The sequence below is a fragment of the Vipera ursinii genome, assembly GCF_947247035.1.
Source record: "Vipera ursinii genome assembly, chromosome: 2".
Taxonomy (NCBI): Eukaryota; Metazoa; Chordata; class Lepidosauria; order Squamata; family Viperidae; genus Vipera; species Vipera ursinii.
The window spans coordinates 261,181,404-261,203,776 of NC_139513.1; the positions used below are offsets into that span (position 1 = coordinate 261,181,404).

The 22,373-nt window shown below is 38.5% G+C and overlaps 2 protein-coding genes across 3 annotated transcripts; both read left to right on the forward strand.

Moving 5' to 3' along the window:
• Nucleotides 1-4,845: 4,845 nt before the first annotated feature.
• Nucleotides 4,846-7,630, forward strand: TMEM171 (transmembrane protein 171; the record flags this gene model as incomplete). Of its 2 annotated transcripts, XM_083351968.1 has the most annotated exons (3): nt 4,846-5,473; nt 6,879-7,020; nt 7,568-7,630. In XM_083351968.1, coding segments are annotated over 3 exons (771 nt in total). The 2 variants fall into 2 exon arrangements, with proteins under 2 accessions (XP_083208094.1, XP_083208093.1); XM_083351967.1 differs by lacking the exon at nt 7,568-7,630 and having other exon boundaries at nt 6,879-7,024.
• A 12,459-nt stretch (nt 7,631-20,089) lies between these two features.
• Nucleotides 20,090-21,683, forward strand: TMEM174 (transmembrane protein 174; the record flags this gene model as incomplete). The annotated part of the gene is made up of 2 exons (XM_083353513.1): nt 20,090-20,703; nt 21,587-21,683. 2 exons carry the CDS (start codon nt 20,090-20,092, stop codon nt 21,681-21,683), a joined length of 711 nt encoding a protein of 236 aa, XP_083209639.1.
• Between the last annotated feature and the right edge of the window lie 690 nt (nt 21,684-22,373).

Genomic DNA, 22,373 nt, shown 5'->3' on the forward strand with positions numbered 1-22,373 from the left:
CTTTCTTACTCAGAGGCTGGATCTCCTATTGTGCCAGTATAAACACTAAGATTGCTCTTTATAGATCTCATGAAATGGAAACCAGTCCTTCAAAACTGTGAGTGGATAGAGTCAGTAGAAAAAACATAGTGTACTGTAAGAATTCTCATTTTATTCCAGAAAGCTGATATGACTATCCTAAAATTATTCAAAAGAGGCTGTGTTCCCAGATATTTGCACCTGATCAATTTAGCCATGATTAATTAAAATAACCCAGTTTTATAAGTTTCCATGATACACTGAACAGTAAAGACGTATATGTATATGAATACATCCATGCTAAATTTGCACGATATAATAGACTAAAATGTCTTTGGCGTTCGGTATGTCCTACAAGCATAGATTGATACTTTTGACATTCTTACCATCATAATGAGGTAAGGTAAAGTTAAAAAGGTTCCCACACACGTGCGTGCGTGCTAGTTGTTTCCAACTCTAGGGGCCGGTGCTCATCTCCATTTCAAAGCCGAAGAGCCAGCACTTGTCCGAGGACGTCTCTGTGGTCATGTGGCCGGCATGACTAGACGCCAAAGGCGCACGGAATGCTGTTACTTTCCCACCGTAGTGGTCCCTAGTTTTCTACTTGCATTTTTATGTGCTTTCGAACTGCTAGGTTGGCAGAAGCTGGGACGAGTAACAGGCGCTCACTCTGTTACGCGGCACTCGGGATTCGACCCGCCAAACTGCTGACCATCTGATCGACAAGCTCAGCGTCCTAACCCACTGAGCCACCGCGTCCCTTAAACATAATGAGGTAGTGGTACATAAAAAAAAATCTGATTAGAAAAAGATATGCAGTCATTTTATAAAAAAAATATCTGCTGACAAGAATTTGCTCTTAAGCGGCTTGTTTTTGCTGACTTAGAATAAAACAAATATATGTTGTATGATGCATATAGCTAAGAATAGCTTCAGATATCAGTGCTCATGCACCTTTTCTTAAAGAACAAAATTACTGCTTCCTACAATTGTTTCTGTTTCTCCTCATTTTCAGCCTCTGCTATATAAGAGAGTTGCTGTCATATATAGCAAAGGTATATATAACATTGGCTGTTAGGATTTTTATCTTATTCATAGCTCCCTGATACAAGCAGATAGTTTGCTTATGACAACCCTATCGCCTAATTTACTACCAGTACGTATATTGAAATCTACACATTCTGTTCTTCCACTTTATTTGAAGATAGAAGTATATAGTATCCCTTCTGTCATTTAGATCTTTTTCTATTTGGGGTGGAATAAAAATCAGTTTTCAAAACTTAATTGTTGCGGAGTATTGTATACATTCTTTGGCTCACATCATTTTAATATTTCATACAGTTTAAACAAATGGAAATCCTTTGATTGCAATTACAATGTATAGGCAATATATTGTCTATTTTTAAAGCTTGACTTTAATTTTGTTGGTATTCTGAAGGATAATCGTGTTTCATATTTTTAGTTCTTGACTAAATTAAGCTGTGATCTTGTACTTGCCTACATGGAAGCCAATTGCATTGTACCTGTTTCTGGATAAGCATGTATACGAATAAAGTGACAGTCAAGATAAAGCATTGGCATTCTACCATGAGAAGTTTCTCTCTAGTCTCTTTATCATTAATGTACCTAATCTCTTCCTGTAATACTTTCTACAGATGTAGTGCCATTAAAATTGTGAATATATTTCATATCATTTTATCATACCAGTGAATTTCTTGAAAATAAGTTTAAAATAGTGATGGCTTTGAGAATGTTATCAAATTCTTTTGAATGTTTAACAGAATGTTTAACAACTTCAAGCTAATTGATGTTAATTGTACAATGATTTCACTTTTAGAAATCATAGTAAACATACACATTGTTTTTCTAGCATAGAGGTTCATTGGTTAATTCCATAACCATGAATTGCTTGTATTCTTTTTGCCCTGATTCTGTAAGTATCGTGAAAATACAAATGGATGGATAGATGGCAGATAGACAGAATGTATATGTAGGGAGAGCCAGTGTTGTTGTTGTTGTTAGTTGCGAAGTCGTGTCCGACCCATCGCGACCCTATGGACAACGTTCCTCCAGGCTTTTCTGTCCTCTACCATCTTCTGGAGTCCATTTAAGCTCACGCCTACTGCTTCAGTGACTCCATCCAGTCACCTCATTCTCTGTCGTCCCCTTCTTCTATTGCCCTCAATCTTTCCCAGCATTAGGCTCTTCTCCAGTGAGTCCGTCCTTCTCATTAGGTGGCCAAAGTATTTGAGTTTTAGCTTCAGGATCTGGCCTTCTAAAGAGCAGTCAGGGTTGATCTCCTCTAGGACTGACCGGTTTGATCACCTTGCAGTCCAAGGGACTCGCAGGAGTCTTCTCCAGCATCAAAGGCCTCAATTCTTTGGCGCTCAGCCTTTCTTATGGTCCAACTTTCACTGCCATACATTGCAACTGGGAAGACCATAGCCTTGACTATACGCACTTTTGTTGACAGGGTGATGTCTCTGCTTTTTAGTGTGCTGTCTAGATTTGCCATGGCTTTCCTCCCAAGGAGCAAGCGTCTTTTAATTTCTTGGCTACAGTCCCCATCTGCAGTGATCTTGGAGCCCAGGAAAATAAAATCTGTCACTACCTCCATTTCTTCCCCATCTATTTGCCAGGAATTGAGAGTGCCGGATGCCATGATCTTGGTTTTCTTAATGTTTAGTTTCAACCCAACTTTTGCACTCTCCTTCTTCACTTGCAACAAGAGACTCTTCAGTTCCTCTTCACTTTCTGCCATTAGAGTGGTATCATCTGCATATCTTAGGTTGTTGATATTTCTTCCAGCAATCTTAATTCCAACTTTTGATTCATCTAGCCCTGCCTTTCTCATGCTGTACTCTGCATATAAGTTAAATAGGCAAGGCGACAGTATACAGCCTTGCCGGACTCCTTTCCCAATTTTGAACCAATCAGTGGTTCCGTGTCCAGTTCTCACTGTTGCTTCTTGGCCCGCATATAGGTTTCTCAAGAGACAAATAAGATGGTCTGGTACTCCCATCTCTTTAAGGACTTGCCACAGTTTGTTATGATCCACACAATCAAAGGCTTTAGCATAGTCAATGAAGCAGAAGTAGATGTTTTTCTGGAACTGTCTAGCTTTCTCCATGATCCAGCGTATGTTAGCAATTTGATCTCTAGTTCCTCTGCCTCTTTGAAGTCCTGCCTGTACTTCTGGTAGTTCTCGATCCACATACTGCTGGAGTCTAGCTTGTAGGATTTTAAGCATAACTTTACTAGCATGAGAAATGAGTGCAATGGTGCGATAGTTTGAACATTCTTTGGCAGAGCCAGTGTAGTATTGCAATTAAAATGCTAAGCGAGCCAGATTGTATAGAAATTGGCTGAGTGATTTGCAGCCTGCCATTCTCAGACTTAGCTTAGTAAATTGGAAACATTTATTTACTAATCCATATTGAATCAGCATGGCAGATTATGGTCCAGATATACTGACCTGGATGAGCGACCACCGGGAAATAATCAGAGCTAAATTGGGAAGTAAAAACAAAAACACAGAATATAGGAACTGTCAGACAACTTCCATGTTGTTGGCAAGAAAAGTACATGAGAAATTAGCAAGCTTGATGCAAAGAAGACTTTTATCATATAAGAAATTTTGAAAGCATAAAGGCATGACTATTTGTATTTAAGTAGCATTGTGACTAATATACAACTAAGTTCCTGCATTTTATTTTAATAGGGGTAAGTAAGATGATGTTCTTTGACTTCTTATTTAGGCTAAATTATTTCCCCTTCCAGTCTAGAAAGTTTCTTTCCCTACTTGCATTTTAATTGTGTACCTGCTTAGTTAGTCCATATTATTCTTGTAGTAAGAGTGGCGTGGTGGCCTAGTGGTGAAGATGCTCACTTGCTGCTTGGAAGGTTGAGAACCTAATCAATGTTTCTGTCCTGGGGCACAAAGAAACAAAATCTGCTATGATCTCCATGTAGGCGTCAGGAAGGGCATCTGGGCAGTAAATGAATCGCCCCGACTCTACCCAAATAGGAACTACAAGGTTGTGAAATGGGAGCTTATTCTTGTAGTAATCCTTTGAGATTGATTCAGTATGATTACCTTAGAATTTTCTAATAAAAATCAGAATTCAAAGTTTTTGTTAACGGCCAATTTGTGGTGGAATCTTCATCTAGAGTGTATGTGGGGGGGGGGTAGTTTAAGTCCTTGCAGATCAGAAAGCAGCACAGAGCTTATCTCCCCCAAGCCTTATCTGACCATTCCCAAGAGAATGCAGTCAGTCTGGTGAGATGCTTGTAAGTAGGCATTGTAGCTAAGTGTGGACCCAGTTCCTTAGAATTGACACAGTCTCCGTAAAAGTAGTTTTAGTCTCCCTGTGGAGATGATTTCCTTGTTACGCTCATCTACTGAATAGTGCTGATACTTGGGAAAGAAGGAGTGAGTTGGAAGTTCTTGTTCACTGTAAAACTTGTTTTAATCTGAGCTTCCTTTTACTGCTGTTATTAAAGGCAGACTCACTTCCAGAATGTGCCAAAGATTTCCGCTGACTTTCTTTTATGATATGTCATATTTCTGACTGTTCTTTGTTTTTGTTCTATAGCTAATAATATTCCATTGGAATATTTTTGGTTCCACGAAACTAAGCAGGCACAGGTTAATCTTATTTCAACTTTGCAGTTCTATGTTAAGGATAATCAGTCTGTTTTCCTTTTATTGCCTAATTATATTTATCTTTTTGTTTTAATTTCTAGGCCTACTGAAGAGTTATGTCATTCTGATTTTATAGAAGAAAACGTATTCTGTTTCAGTTTGAAGGAGGATTTCATATAATAATGTATTCAGTTCCTCGCTCCCTTTCTGGAATGGAAGGAGATAATGGACATCCTAGGAAATTTATCTCTTTCCTTTTTGTTTTTGGCATTACATTGTTATGTGCTGGATTTTTGCTATCAATGTTTGTTTTGCAAACATGCCCAAGTGGAGCCTTTGGTGACTGTAAGGGAGCTTTCAAAATCATTGGGCCTCTGCTTGCAGTTGTTGGACTAGTTTGTATAATTTTGGCACAATCAAGAGCCAAAGATTATCTCAGAGATGTGCAGTTGCAAGATGATCAGGTATACGGATTTGTTTTTTGTCGAGGAAATTGTCAGTTTGCTCAATTCCTCGTCTTTGGGTTTTTATTTTTAACAAGTGGGATGCTTATTAGTGTCCTTGGCATATGGATTCCGGGATGCAGTCAAGGATGGCGCTATCAGCAGTTTAACCATAGCAATACTTCTGGGGTTGAACTCCAGGACTGTGGATTTCATTCTGTTCAAACTATGGGCCCTTTAATTGTGCTTATTGGATTGTGTTTCTTTGTGATAGCTCACATTAAAAAGAAACAAAACTTAAACCTCATCCAAGAATCTTCAGTCAGTGAAGAACAACTGAATTCTGAATCATTTCAAGTTACAGTAGGTAAGTAAATAAACCAGCCAGATATTTTTATCGGTTATTAGAAGCAACCCTTGATATCATGGCCCTTCCTTCATTCTAATATATTTTATTAGTTATTTTGTCAAACATCCTTAGATATTTTATTTCCATATATTAGGCACTATAATTTGTGATCCATTATAGCAGGGGTGTCAAACTCAATTTCATTGAGGGCCGCATCAGCATTGCAGTTGCCCTCGGGGCCGGGTGGGTATGGCCAGGGTAGGCGTGGCCTACTGGGTGGGCGTGGCTAGAGTGCATATGGCCTACTTGGTGGGCGTGGCCAGCTCTACATCATACGCATCAAGGGTGCCAATGGGGGCCTGGGCAGGAGTGGGACAGATCTGAGGGTCTCTGGTAGAAGGAGGGTCTCTGGGCCAGGGCCAAGGCAGTGGGGGCCGTTCCCTCACTGTTTCCAGGATGGCTTCACGGGCCACATGAAATCACTTTGCGGGCCGGATCCGGCCCCCGGGCCTTGTGTTTGACATGTCTGCATTATAGGAAGATTACTGGTGATAAATCACGTTTGTTACCAGCATAGTGTGCTTTTTTAAAGAACGTAGGCAGACATAAAAAAACAGGAGCCTACTAAGTCTCTAGTGAGTTGCTTTACATTTCTGTTGGGTATGGTTTAGGTAATCAGTATAAGTCTACTTTCTCTGTAGCATGATTAAGGTTCTATCTCTAGCCTCATTAGTACAGTTAAAAAGCTGTATAAAATCCAAGTGAGTCTGCATTTTAAATAAGGACATAAATTGGTCATAGTCATAAATAAACATTCTGTATAAATATTCTTGTACGGCAGTATGTCTTGGGGGGGATAGAACATATTATGATTGTATTTCAATTATATTCAGTACAGGTAGTCCTCAACATACAACTATTCCTGTAGTGACTCTTACAATAGCACTGAAAATAGTGACTTATGACTGGGTTTCATTTAGGCTCTTGCCCCCGGCATGTATATTTATGACAGTTGCGCTGTCCCAGGGTCATGCGATCATCCTTTTATAACCTTCCCAGCCAGCTTCCCACTAACAAAGTTAATCAGGAAAGCCAGATTTGTTTAATGACCACATGATTCACTTAACAATTGCAGTGATTTGCTTAACAATTGTGGCAAATACAGTTGTAAAATGAGGTGCAACTCACTTAACTGCCTTGGTTAGCAATGGAAATTTTGGGCTCAATTGTGGCCATAAATCAAGGACTACCTGTACATTATAAAATATGCTGCAAATATTTTGAAAAACTGAAAATAGTCTAAAGGTTCCAACTCACAGCTCATTTCTAGTGAAATATACTTTGAAAGCCTGGCTGTCTTATTTACTGCTACAAAGAAATCTGCAGAAGATTTTGATTTTAAAACATCCCCTTTCTTTTACAGGTGATACTGTAATGATGTTTCCACCACCCCCACCACCTTATTTTTCTGATTGTTCACCGCAGACCATAACTCCTAGCTTGGTAACAAGCGAACTTATTTTAAATGAAAATCCTCCACCATATCACAGTATTTTTATTAACTGGTAAGGGTATTCCTGCTTTTAATTTTAGATACTTGAATGTTTTAAAAATAAGCAACAAATGAGGCATGACTTGGAAGATTCCTAATTAGACTTGCACAGCCCCCCCCCCTGATTAAAAAAAGCCATTAAGAGGCTTGGAATTAGGTTGGTGCGAACAGTAATTATTAATTCCTATTTTTATTATTTACTTTGAGAGCAAGCAACTAAATTTCATTTTTAATGTGTGCCATTGTGCCCACAGTAAAAAATGACAATAAAGGTTATCTGTCTGTCTGTCTATCTATCTTTCTAAATCAGGTATGTAATGATAGAAAGATAATCCCACTTTAGCATAGAGTAGCTACTTTCCTCTAGTATTTCAACCATGGTTCTTCATTAATTCTTTGTTAAGTGCACCTGCTTTCAAGTTTTTAAAATAATTGAAATATCTATTAATGGATCTCACATCTTATCTGGTTTGGTCTTAATATTATAAGCATTAGCCATCTCTGTTGAGATATGTAATTGTCTATCTCTAACATTTTTATTTTTGTTATTGTTTTTGCAGAGCACTGTGTTGTGAATAAGAGGCCTACAGAGAGAATGAGTTCCACAGTATCAGGAAACAGTTTGCCTTCTAAAACGTAATCAGTTCATTGTCATTCCTCTGAGTCATCTCAGAATTACAAGGCAAAAGAAGCAGCTGTAAATAATGAATGTGTGTTATTTCCCTTCCATAACTCAGCTAATCCATTACCATCTGCTTATCACCAACTATAAGAAATTTTCAGAGCTGAAGCAGAAAGACAGGGGAAGGAACAGGGATAAACAAAGACAAGAAAAGAAAGAACTACAGCAGGCATGTCAAACTCACAACTTTTTTCCCATTGCCGGCAATGGGGTGGGCGCAGTTTCAGTATGATGCATCCGGCCCGCGGGCTGGCAGTTTGACATGCCTGAACTACAGAAATTCCAGATAAAAATAAAATGAAAGGAGAATGAAAAAGGCCACACCTGCATTTCCTCAGAGAGCAGTAGGTTGTACATTATGAATGTGCAACCTCTTTCAACTCAAAGGCTTCCTCCAGGCATAAAAAATATTTTGGGTTTACAAAAAAAAATGGATGGGGGAAATGGGCTTGTCTAGAAACAAGTGGCTATGTTTATTTCCTACACAACAAAGGGAATGTTAGTGATTGTTAGTGTAAAATAGGTTGATTCCCTTACCTGTAATATACTTTGCCATCCAGGCCACTTCTACAGCAAATGTATATATGTTAACCTGCACATCCATTTTTCTTATTGGTCCTGTGGCAGGGATAGTAGCAGCAGCAGCTCAATTTCATGGAGACTGCTTGAAATCCAGAGGATATGCTGAAAGATGCTTTGGCATCTTGAGTTTAAAAAAAAAGGAACCAGGAAGTTAGTTGAACGTCCTACCTGAAGTAGGAAGCCAGAATGATTTTTTTTTTAAAAAAAAGGACAACGGCAGTTTTACAAACTTATTTGCTGGTGCAGATGTTTTCATTTGCTGAGTGAGCAGGAAAGGACTTGCAAACAAGTGAGTTGGAAGCTTTGCTACCATAAAAGTCACCTGACTGCTCACTAAGCAGCCAGAAAAAGAGATTACTCTATGGAAGGTCAGGAAGAAGAGGAATGCAATGGTAGCAGTCATGGGAAGATGTGCATTGTGATGCTTCTTGAAGAGATTGGTACTTCATGTGTTTGGCCACAGTAGAGAATTAGGAAATGAGGGAACATATTGTGACTTCACTGTGTTGTGCTTCAAAGGTCTGGCCTTCTGCAAGGAGGGGGCACAGAAAAAGGACAGCAAAGAAGTATGAACCTTTGGCAATCCTTATTATAAAGTATAGAGAGTGCTGGGGTATGCTAGTGCCACTGTCAACATTCAACAGTGACTCTTGGTAGCTCTGAGAGTCTCGGAGTAGATGGCCCACTTTTCATGAGCCACAGGCCACACGCTTTCATTTCAAACGTCAAACCATAAGGGAAGCTGCAGCAGAAACCAGGACAGAACGCCTGTAACTGGTAAACTTCCTATTTCTAAAGAGGTATTCAACAGGGGAACCATCATAAATGCCCCTGCCTGAAGTTTAAATACCCAGAGCAAATCAACTGCTATCTTAACAAGTGTTAGGATCAACTTAGACTAGAAGAAATTCTGAAGAGTTTATATGTCCTTTTCCTCTTTTTTTTCCTCTGCTGTAAAGGCCCAGAAGACATGAGATGCTGAAGGTATCTGTAAGTGTGGCAATTTATTAAATATCACGATGCAAAATAGCACATAGTGTCTTAAATATTTGATGCCTCAAATGACACATTTCATCTCGCAGAATTAAGGGCCTCAAGAGTAGTCATGAGGAATAACTATGAAAGAAACCATAATGTGGAGATTAAGGAGTTGGACCAAGATTGGGGAGATTCAAATTCAAGTGCATTCTGTTCATCCATGGAAGTTCTTTTCATTTAATTGAATTACTGACTGTGTCAGTTACCAAACCAACTCTAGGCAATGTACAATGATACAAATATATTAAAATAAAATCTAACAAAAAAGATAAATCAGGAAACCAACAGAGCAACAGGCAGTCACAAAACACCCTGCCCCAGAGTCTGCTGAAAGTACTCAAGGCTTTGCTATAACACAACATGCTGATTTCAGAAGCTATTCTAAAAGGTAAGAACAGCTCCAGGATGCCGTGAGATGATACTGCTTTGCCAAAGGGACCTGGAGCATGCCAATCCTACCAGATCTTACTGGACAGGGAACAACGGTGGCAAAAAAGTGGTACCTTCCAGGTCTCGACCCATGAACAGCTTTATAATGAAAACTAGCAACTTGAATTATATGTGGAAACTAATCAGTAAAGTGCATCTGGAGGGCAATTTGGGCCATTTACTCATTCCAAGCTCAATGCAGTGTACCTATGATGGAGAAAAAAAATAGGTATTGTACTATGCTTAGATATCAGTGCATACCAAATAAAAACAGTATTATCGAATACGTGTGTGTACTCGCCTATTTCTTGGGCAAAGTTTGACAAAATAAGCATAAAAAGGAGACAGTCTTAGATTCAGTATTTGTCTTAATGCACATTTGATGCCAATCACTTAGCCTGTACTAGTTACTCTGTAAAGGTAATCTCACAAGCATTCCAATAGAAGTTAAATGATACTAGACAAGATACACATTTATATAATTACTGTCATTTCAATGAAGGATCAAGCTCCTGTTTTTCTTTTCCTGCTTGCATATGGATTGTGTCTAGCATAAATCCAGTGAAAATGCTTCTCGTCTACTTAACCCAAAACATTTCTCTAATAGGACTCTGCCAGGTCTGTATTCCAAGGAATTGGTTGAGTTCAGCTGATGAACAAGTTTATTTCTGCCTTCATTGCACTGTAATGTGTTATAAAAAAAAGGAAGGAAAGAAGAGCACCATATACAGAGGAGGTCAAAACGAACAAAATGCCAGTTCTAGTCTCTTGCATATGTGTCAATACTGTATGCATTATGAAAGAGTAGGACTTTAATTGCAGCAATTTGTTGCCACCTTGCCTGTTTTCACCTCTTCTGGCTAATTCTGCTGGAAAAGAAAGCAGTCTTTATTTTTGAAAGGTGAATTTATATACTGGTAGATTAACTTTTCTAATTGGAAAAAACTTGTTTTGCTTCCAGACTCCTAAGCCTCAAATCCTCCTCCAGGACCTTCAAGATTGCCTTGGTAGTGGAGTCAGCAGGAGTGATATTAGGAGTGGATCTGTGCAATGATCTCGCCTTGAAAAGAAAAGCATGTTTCAGAGCTCATATCAGGAACATCTTTAAGGAATTGCTAGTGGGGCATAATGCAAATGCCCCATGTGTTTCATCCTATTCCCAAATTTTCCCTGAAGTTTAGGACTAGCATGTCTTGGTTGCAAAGAGCAGATAAACCAAACACTAGGGTTAGCTTTCTGTGTCTAATGGTCATCTGGATTTTTGAAGATGAAACCTGTTAGCCCTAATACAATTGACTTTGCAATGAATTCTAGATCATACACTTTAAAAATTATGCACCTTCTTTGCAGTTTCCCTCTTTAGTCATCTTTAGAACCTATGGCCATTAGGAGTTAAGCACTAGGAACATGTTTTCAAAATTGTTAGAACACATGATATCCTTAAACACATGGTATTTTGAAATAGAAGGGATAATGATTGACTTTACTAGCCATGCAGCTTTATGCTATTACACTTGCTCAGATTTACTTGTTTTCCCTTTGGAAGCAGGCAAATACAGCCTTTAGTGAAAATATGGATTGGCATTAATAATTTATTTCCATAGAGCAGAGATAAAGGCATTGGGGCCACTGATTAAATGGTTCTTGCAAAAAGTGGTTGGTTTTATTTTTAAATTTGAATGGTTTTGAATTTGAAAACATTGATTTTTCAATGCTTGTGTTATCCAAGAGATCTCCATATTCCAAGGTTGAAAACATTCCAATTAACCAATTTCAGACTGCTTTGTAGGGTTTGGGGAGTGGATATGGCATGATGTTGAAATGTTCTTTGGAAAACAATTATTTCTATTCACCATTAAGTCCAGAATCTAATGCTTATGAATGCTTTCTCTGCATAGACTACACACAAACAACAAAAATTTAGTCTTTCTTTGCTCCCCTTCTTGAATCTTCAGAGTCACAAAATGCTTTTACAAAATGCTTATTACAACATGTCATAAGTATTATATATCTGAGAGCAGGTTGAGAAGTAAATCATTTTTTCCCTCCAATGTTTTTCCTTCTACTACATTAATTTAAGAAAAGATGTTCTTTTAACATAAGCTTTGAAATTGATATTTATTTATTTATTTATTTATTTATTTATTTATTTATTTATTTATTTTGCATAATCATTAGGCCAAGTTTTACTCATGCTGACTTAGCTACTTTGCTCCATCTAAATGTTTTAAGGAGTATAAAATGTTAGAAAAGGTTCGTCATTCACTATAAATGCACACTGTAAATTCGAATTGACTTGTGTTTGGGTAAGTTACGAAAATATTGCTGCTGGTAATACTGTATTGAATACAGAACACAGCTTGTTGTACTCTGAAGGATGGAAGCATATGCATTTTCCATACCATGTTCTTGCTCAAGCATTTGAAGTCAGCCAATAAGTGGCACAAGTCTTCAAGACCATAATAATTGTCTTCCACAAATGTATCCAGTCCCCTTTTAGAGCCATTTAAGTTAATGTCCACTACTATGTCTCGTGGTGAAGAACTTCACAAGTTAATTATTCACTATGTGAAGACATGCTTCTTTGGGGGTTCTTACACTTCACCAATGGGTCTTTAGATGATATGTCTCCTTATGCTGCTCTTTCATCTTTAGCCCACAACAGAGGCAGCTTAAAACTTCTACCTGTTGTCTTTAAAGCTGTGTTTTGCCTCTTCTGCTTATTGCAAGCCTTAACATGCAAACATTCAGCTACATCTTATCAGAGAAGTTAATGATAAAGTGATCAGGTGTTGGAATCTTCAGATTTGATTATGCATCTTGAGCTGTTGTAGATTTGCCCTCTCCCTTCTGACTGCATTGCCTTGTCTTCCAAATCCAAATTGGCATTGATTGCAGAGATCAGGCACCTGGTTTTCACAGAAGCACCAATCCATTTAATGTCTGACTATTATTTGGTAGAGCACCAATAAGAAATTACATGAACTCCTCACATATACAAATCAACCATTGTTCAGGAATAATTTAGACCTGATTTAAACATCTTTTAATAATGAAGAGAAGGACGAGGGTTGACATGATAGCAGTCTTCCAATATCTCAGGGGTTTCCACAAAGAAGGGGGAGTCAAGCTATTCTCCAAAGCACCTGAAGGCAGGACAAGAAGCAACGGATGGAAACTAGTTAAGGAGAGAAGCAACCTAGAACTAAGGAGAAACTTCCTGACAGTTAGAACAATTAACCAGTGGAACAACCTGCCTCCAGAAGCTGTGAATGCTCCAATACTGGAAGTTTTTAAGAAGAGACTGGACAGCCATTTGTCTGAAATGATATAGGGTTTCCTGCTTCAGGGGGTGGGAGGGGGGAACTAATGACCTCCAAGGTCCCTTCCAACATCATCATCATTATCATCATCATCATTATTATTATTTCAAAAGAGTGGTAGACTTTTTCTTTAAAAAAACAACGGCAGAGTTACCACGATCTCCAAAAATAGAATTAGCTCTTTTCACAAAAGGTTGGTTCAAACTGGGAAAGTAAGTCAATTTCTGTTTTTTATTAGCTTGGTACAAGTTGCATTGTTCTTCTGTTTTGCACGCTCCACAAAATATTCTCAAGGGCTGCTTGCCATGTTCAGTAATAATAGTCATGTTTCCTTTCATTATTTAATTGATTTTGGATATTTAGGATCTGCCATAAAATAAAAGTTTTGCCAGTTTTCTCCTCTAGCCTGAGTCACAGGCCTCCAGTGCTGCAAAGGGCCCGTGGTTGAAGCTGGAATAAGCCCAGTGCTCCATGCCATGTTGATCCTGTGATGTATCACTTAGGCTGCTTGTGAACACAGCTCTACCAGTCTTCTGAATAATTCTGTGTTCTAAAAGTGTTCAGCTGACTGACTGGGGCCAAGGATGAATTAGGATGAGACCAATCAGTGAACCATATGAACTCCTTCCTACCCTTCTTCAGATCATTTGATCTGTCAGGTTGGGTATTTTTGGACCCAGATGTACTGACCTAGATGTCTGGTGAACTGATGTGCTTTTTTAGAGTCTGGTTAATATGTCAATGGTATGGAGGACAGGAATGAAACCAAACGTGTTATGTGAGTTTTCTTTCACTTCACCCACCCTTGCACTGAGCTATATGCTGGACTATTTGGAACAACTGCTACTTGTCAGCTCTCTGGCACCGAACTTTATTTAGTTGACAAACTGCATGTTTTTGCTTGAAAGTCAGCAATTTCACTTTTATGTTATTTAATAACTTTCAGGTGAATGCCATCCAGATCCTCTGCTTTATATCTTAATTTGTTTTCTTGTTTCCTCAGTATAATAATAATAATAATAATAATAATAATAATAATAATAATAATAATAATAATAATAATAATAATAATGAAGTTGGAAGGGACCTTGGAGGTCATCTAGTCCAACCCCCTGCTCAGGCAGGAAACCTTATACCATTTCAGGCAAATGGCTGTCCAGTCTCTTCTTAAAAACTTCCAGTGTTGGAGCATTCACCACGTCTGGAGGCAGGTTGTTCCACTGGTTAATTGTTCTAACTGTCAGGAAGTTTCTCCTTAGTTCTAGGTTGCTTCTCTCCTTGTCTAGTTTCCATCCATTGCTTCTTGTCCTGCTTTCAGGTGCTTTGGAGAATAGCTTGACTCCCTCTTCTTTGTGGTAGCCCCTGAGATATTGGAAGACTGCTATCATGTCCCCCCTCGTCCTTCTCTTCATTAAACTAGACATGCCCAATTCCAGCAACCGTTCCTTATATGTTTTAACCTCCAGCCCCCTAATCATCTTTGTTGCTCTTCTCTGTACTCTTTCTAGAGTCTCGACATCTTTTTTACATTGTGGTGACCAAAACTGGATGCAGTATTCCAGGTGTGGCCTTACCAAAGCATTGTAGAGTGGTATTAGTACTTCACTTGGTTTGAATTCCCACCCTGAGAAAGTCAATACAGGGTTAATTATATATACTATATAGTGTCTTTTGTAATAAAGACAGCAGTTAAAACGATAACTTTTTGTGCTTTCTCAATATTCTGATCATCTTTTTATTCCTTTGTTGTTTAATAGCGAACCATTTCCCTCACACTAACTTGTTCTCCTTTTAATATTTTTGCCAAGCTGCTCCTCATCCTCCTTTTCTTTCTTCTCTTTCTCTGTTCTTTCTTTCTACTATTATTATTACTGATCTTTTCTTACATTGTTGAAGTATTATTTAAATAACCTCCAGGCACTATAATTGCCCTCTTTATTTTTCTTTTCCATCTCTTTTTTTTACAAGCCTCACTTTTTGGTAAAGTTTGGTAAACTTTCCCTTTTTGTACTCAAATGTGACTGCTTGCAGTTCCCCTTTGCAAGATGGCAACATATAGTAGCATTAATAGCAATGTTAATAGAGTAATAATATAGCTCTTTACATGAAAAGATGCAGAGAGCAGATCCAGGACTGCAATCATAGGACCATAATGTTTGACAGGCAGAGAAGCCTAAATTTGAAGTTACACTGAACCATTGCCACTTTGTGAGTTGTTTACGTACAGCTTTAATAATTTGTAATGCTTTGTGGTGGACTCTGCAACTGCACATGTACAAATATGGTTCAAAATATTTATAGTGCTTAGATAAATAGCCTACTTAGACAATGGCTATAAATACTGTTAAAATTAAATTGAGTTAATGCTTCAGCCCTGCAACTGTGTAATGACTAATTTCACAGGAATTATGATTATTGTAAATAATAATCCAGGCAGCTTATATCATTTGTTTATTTTTCAACTGGCCTCTTCTATGAGCTTGACCTCTTTTGCTAAACTTTTTATTTACTCATATGCTTATCAGGAATTACCAGAAAAGATTTGGGTCTTAAGAAAATACCTGTTACCTTGACAATCGTAACAATATGATGTTAAGTTCTAATAAATAATTAAAATTGCAGTCCTAGACACGTCTATTAGAAAGTCAGCATCATTGAACAGAACTGTGGAGCAATGCTGAAATTCCTGATGTGGAAGGAATTTAAAGCTAAGTTAGTTTATTAAAAGAAAAGTTAATTACTGTCTAAACAATGGTAGGAAGTAGCACTCCATGACAACAAAAGTTAATAGGAAAAGAAAAGAGGGAGATCCTAAAAAGGCACAACTGCACATTCTAGCAAGAAAGTGGGGAGGAAGATCATAGAAGTCACCAACTGGCTGTACAAAATGTCTAGTAAAAGATCTGAAAATAAAAGAAGATATCAGAGCTGAAAAGAGGGATAGGCTACCTAGAAGTGATGGAATTTTAAAATTGTGTCAGAAAAATTAAGGTTCTGAAAGAACTAGGGCAGACATGTCAAACACAAGGCCCGGGGGCCGGATCCAGCCCGCGAAGTGGTTTCATGTGGCCCGCAAAGCCATCCTGGAAACAGTGAGGGAACGGCCCCCACTGCCTTGGCCCTGGCCCAGAGACCCTCCTTCTGCCAGAGACCTCCAGATCTGTCCCAGTCCAGCCCAGGCCCCCATAGGCACCCTTGATGCGAATGATGTAGAGCTGGCCACACCCACCCAGTAGGCCATATGCACTCTAGCCATGCCCACCCAGTAGGCCACGCCCACCCAGGCCATACCCACCTGGCCCCCTGAGGGCAACCGCAATGTTGATGCGGCCCTCAATGAAATTGAGTTTGACACCCCTGAACTAGGACTAGCAAAGTGTGATATACAACCAAGATGGCTTGAATCTATGTATTCAAAATAAAGAAAAAGGAATCATCATACAAAATGCTCTGTGAAGATGAACAAGCAGAACACCTCCTTTGGCTCACTCTATTCTAAGAGTGACTTAATAATAGCATGAATATAGGTAGTCCTCGAATTACAACAGTTTATTTAGTGACCAGTCAAAGTTACAACAGCACTGAAGAAAGTGCTGACTATTTTTACACTTACGACCATTGCAGCATCCCCATGGTCACATGATCAGAATTCAGATGCTTGTGAACTCACTCATATTTATGATGGTTGCAGTGTCCCGGGATCATGTGATCACCTTTTGTGACCTTTCGACAAGCAAAGTCAATGGGGAAGCCAGATTCACTTAACAATCATGTCGCTAACTTAACAACTGATGTGATTCACTTAACAGCTGTGGCAAGAAAGGTCATAAAATGGGGCAAAACTCACTTAAAAAATGTCTCACTTAGCAATATAAATTTTGGGCTCAGTTGTGGTCGTAAGTTGAGGACTACCTGTATATCTAATCATCTCTTTTTTTTCTACAATGTCCTCATGATGGTGTTTTCTTCTCACTCCAGGTTACATTCAAGACAGATTAAAGTCATCCATAACTGTTTCAAATTGAAATTAGGGCTTTCTCAATTAAGCAATTAACAAGCCACAATTGTTTACCTGTAGATACATATATTGACATATTTTGTTGACCACTCAGTTGGTGCCATGGTCAAATGACCCACAGAGGGTGGGATCCAGTGGCGTAGCGTGGGTTGTCAGCACCTGGGGCAAGGCAAGTAATTTGCGCCCCCTAACACAGTGGGCGGCGACCCGGCGGCTCGGATCGGATTCGCACAGCCAGCACTGCAGTGAGAGAGAGTGAGTGAGCCAGGCAGGGGCAGAGAGCTGCGAGTGCAAGCGCGCCCCCCAGATGTTGCGCCCGGTGCGGCCGGCCCCCCCTGCACCCCCCACGCTATGCCACTGGTGGGATCAACATAGCACCTATTGGCCATGTTGGCTGGTGTCAACATGACAGCACCAGTACCTATTGCAGCCTGTGAGCATGCAAGGATATTCTGCTTTGGGCATCAGAAGATTCCAGATCTTTGTAACCAAATCAAATTTTTCCAAATAAAAAACAAAAGCAACCTCTAGATGGCAATAAAAGATTTTGATTGGTTTTTCCCTCATTTTGAGGGCATTCAGATTTCCCCAGCTAAATTTTGTACCTCAAAATTATTCAAATGATGATTACCATTTGAGTAATTTGAGAATTCTGGAACTCTGTACTGCACTAAATTTTAGCTTTTCCCCCCTAGGTTGATAGGTTCAAGTGTCTGGCAAAGTGTTTCTTATTCATTTAGTCCCAGACCTGATACTTACATTCTGGAATTTCAGTTTCTACTGTTTTCCTTAGTGTAACTACTCAAATGTCATTGAAAGATTTTTGAGAAGTACCATTTAAGCCAAACTTGGCATTGCTGGCTGAGGAATTCTGGGAGCTGAAGTCCACAAATCATAAAAGGACCAAATTTGAAGACCCCTGATTTAAGCCAAGGATTGATAACACTGAATCTGCAGCACACGTGTTACCTTCCCACCCACCCAAGGATATTTCTGGATTCCCTTAAAATCATTTTTTTAAAAATGCAGTGGATAAAACCTTGCAGAATTACCAAGTTCCTTCCATGAAAATTTGAAAAATGTTGAGTGAAGATTTTGACACTGCTTTTAATTTATTTCTGCTTTGATGCCTGCCACAGGAGCAACCTACAAATGCCCTCACAAAGCATTTGTAGCTTCTGCACCACCAGATGGGTCAGGCTTTTTGTGAACATCTACTGATTTTGCTTAGCCAGTTTTTTTATTATGAGTTTCACCTTTGCAAGTTGCTTTGAAAGGGGCTGTTTTAAAGAACAATTAGAAATAATTTAATAATTTGTGAGCTCACAATAATTCTGAAAGAAGTTATATGACAAATTGGAAGCAAGTTTTTAGGCTACTATGTAAAAATACATTTACCAGATTTTGAAACATTTTTCAACTTATTATGCCACTCGTTTATGCTCATCAAGGACTTTAGAAACAGAATATTGGTAACACAGCCGTGTCCATCCTTTGACTCTGTCTTCTTCATTCACTGCTACAAATTAGCATTTCTGCAAGGCATTAAATGCAAAACATGCTGGTTCAGGAAGAAACCTAAATTAGATGTATTACAGTTAGAAGTTATTTTTTGTTTGCAAAACTGTATATTATTTTATACAAAAACCATTCCCTGAATTACTATCATAGCCTTAAAACTTAAAGTAGAATTAGGATTCATGAATAGAGGAGAAATAAGAGGTGCAAGCATAAACAGATCCTAGTAGCTGTGTTATAATTATTAAAACTGAGGTTTAAATATGAAAGCATATCTCGGCAACCTGCTTAGGTATTAGTTGTGGCAATGTCATTTTATGTTTTATAAAAGACCAAATCACAGACTCTGGGAACATTACTTGGAAAAAGCACCAAGGAAGAAAAATAGTTCAGATAGGAAGCCTACTCAATTAGACTGTAATCAGTCTCCCACCTGCAAACTTGTAGCATCTGACTTACCAAATGGGAGAAATAAAAAATCATGACTCAGATCTCAACACTTTAGAGAAAAGAATCCTTTAGACTAGAGCAAAATTCTTTATAGGATTTCTTTGTTCATCATAACTATATTCCAGAAAAAATGTGACTTGCCTAAAATGATCCCAAAATGCAGGACCAGGTCATATCCCCAGCTACAGATACTCCGGCAACAACTTTTTTTTTACTGTCTTTGTGATGTTGCCTTCATCTTATCCTCAGCTCCTGAATGAGATAGCCCTAAGGCATTCTCAGCTGCTAAAGTAATGTTTTCCTCTTCTGACTTCATCCAAGATCAGCCTTAAAGTGGATAACAGTTCCTCACTTATTACACTACTCTGGAAAGAAGTCAGGTGACTGAAGCAACTGGGAACAGAGGTCATAGGGTCAGGACTGGGATAAGATAGCAAAATCCAAACCAGCATAGTTTTCTGCTGACTCAAGGATAGGTAGATAACATTGTAAAATGTAGAGGTGTGATCACATACTTATTCCCACTTCTAATAATCTAGAATCCTTACACAAGATATCCAAAAATCTAGCAACACACACTGCCAAAGAGAAGAGTGGTAAGACAAGACAATGTTCCAATAGTTTTATTTTGAGTTTTTGCTCTAAGTGAGAATGTAGTAATAACAAAGTATGAAGGAGATTTATTGCCTATTCCACCCTTGTATCTTTTCTACTTTTGAAGATGGGGGTGGATGGGTTAATTGTAATTTGTGCATGAACTTCCTTTAGGTTAAATGTAGGTTAGATGCACAGGTTAGATGTAACCCTAAGGTTATGTGTCAGTATTTATCTCTGGAGACAGTGCAGGTAGGATAAGACAAATATGGAGTAACACACAATATAAACTGAAGGGCCCCTTTAGGACCAGAAAGTCCAGAGTCTGCAGTAGTTTGACTACATTAATGTGAACAAAGTTCTTGTGTAACAAATATGAACCTTCAGCCTGGAATATTTTTCTAAACATATCCTTTTCCAGGCTATTTCAGAACTGTTCTCCTGTGTAATGGATCACAGTCACAACACTGTGGAAGATACCTCTGCCAATGTGTTTTCTGTCTCTCCTTGCCAGCCAAATCACTCTGAAATTCTTGCATCTGATGATGACAAAGCTGGTGGTGCATTACTTTTCTCTGGAATATTTTTTGGGGTTATAGGAATCACCTTCACTGTGATTGGATGGGTGAAATATGAAGGTGTTATTCACTTTGAATGGACTCGATTGCTTGGACCCACTCTGCTGTTAATGGGTGTGACATTTTTGCTGATTGCTGTATGCAGATTTAAAATATTCTCCTGCAACTCCTGCAACCAGAATGAAGAAAGGACACTTGATACTGAAAGAACATATAATAGGCTTTATCCTGGAGTTAGGCAGCCCATCACTCTTCATGGAGCTACAATGGTTCCTTACCTGCCTTCTCAAACCCAGGAAAGGATTGGTATCAATTCAGCCAATTTGCAGGAAGTATTGAGCCATTCTGAATTTCTCCCTGGCTCCACATCAATAATTCCTACTCTTAATCATTCTCATTCTGATAATGTCACTTCCATGGGCAGCTCAGCTTTTTCTGAAGAGAATTATTCTGCTTATCTTACAGTGGACACCATAAGTGAAAGGTAAGTTATTTGGGAATATTATACTTCAGGGTAAACTACAAGATCCAGGTAGAGATATTAAGGAAGTAGAGTCAGTATCAGTCCTTGGTAAAATCCCTGTAACTGCTCTAAGTGAAAGCATTGCCTGAAGCTTCAAGTATAAAGTTGAAGCTATTGCTATTCCACTTAAGTAATGCACTGACATGCATTATGCAGCTTTAATTTTCCATGTGTTGGTGTTTTTCTCAAGTACATTTCTCTCTTATCTTGAAAGAACTTTCTTTTAGCCCAATGTATATAATACTTCAATCAAAATAAAAGGAGTGGATTACTGAGTGTATAATCTATTATCAGAAGCTGACCTTCATGGATTTCAGACCCAGAGTTTATTTTTGGAGCTTTAGATCTTATAAAGTAAAGAGAAGTTTGCATCTTACACACAAAACAATTATATCCTCCAATTTTCTTATAATGGTATGATGGAAATCATCATTTTATGGTGCAACAGTGATGTTTGGTTATATATTGAATTTGCTGCAATAATTAAGGTACCAGCTGTTAAATAACACATTTTCAAACAAAAGCACAGGGATAACAATACTGAGACACGCTAATCTCTATTGACCCTTCTGCATCATCAAGCTTTTGTACAGTAAGTGCACATTTGTCTCTCACTTGCACTTTGCAGGGAGAAATGCAGGCACATTTTGGACATGCATATAAAACGCACCCTAACTACAAATGTCCAAGACCCCCTGCCTGTTCCCATCATTCCAAATAACAAAATACACTTGTGATACGTTTTAAAATATCTCTTTTTATTCATATCTCCTTTGTTTGTTTTGCTATTGTTGCGTCTTATAAAATGCCTCTCTCCCTGCTCATCCACCCATCACATTTCTAGGTCAACTAACAGTCTTGAAGAAGCTGAAGAGATATTGGATGAAGATCTTATGTCCTTACCTCCTCCTTACGAGAAGCTATTCTCACTTTTGCCATAAAGAGAGCTGCTTAATAGCTCCATAAAGACTGCGTCTACTTCAGTAAGACCACCAACATACGTATATAACCATAATAAGTATAAACCATATAGATGAATTTTACTGACAACTATTTTTGCTGAAAACAGTTGTTCATTCATCAGGCAGCTGAACTAAATGCAAGTGGACATATTTCTTCTAAGTGTATAACATTTTGCATTTGCAGCTCTAAAATCACCCTGCCATTCCAGTTCACCTATTCCCCCCTGCCCCTGGGTTCTTGAAAAATATGCAAATGGATATTCAGCTTTTATTTAAACCTGGGTTATGTGTGAAAAGCATGAGTAGTTTGAGGAGGGACCAGGGCTTTTTACCCCAAGATGATATAAAAAAAGCAGGAATGAGCACATGAGGATACTTGTATCCTATTTTAGGCTTTACCAAGTCAGCAGATGGAGAATCAGACACAAGACAGTACTCACATGTTAAATTATTATTGTAGTTCTTGAGCCAAATAGAAGGATGGAACAAGAGACAACCCATAAGTTAAAAGCATTCTTTTAAAAATTGTACTTAAAAATGTACAGCAATCAATACCAGACTGAATATTAGAAAAACACTTTCTGTTGTTGTTAGCTGCGAAGTTGTGTCCGACCCATCATGACCCTATGGACAACGTTCCTCCAGGCCTTCCTGTCCTCTACCATCTTC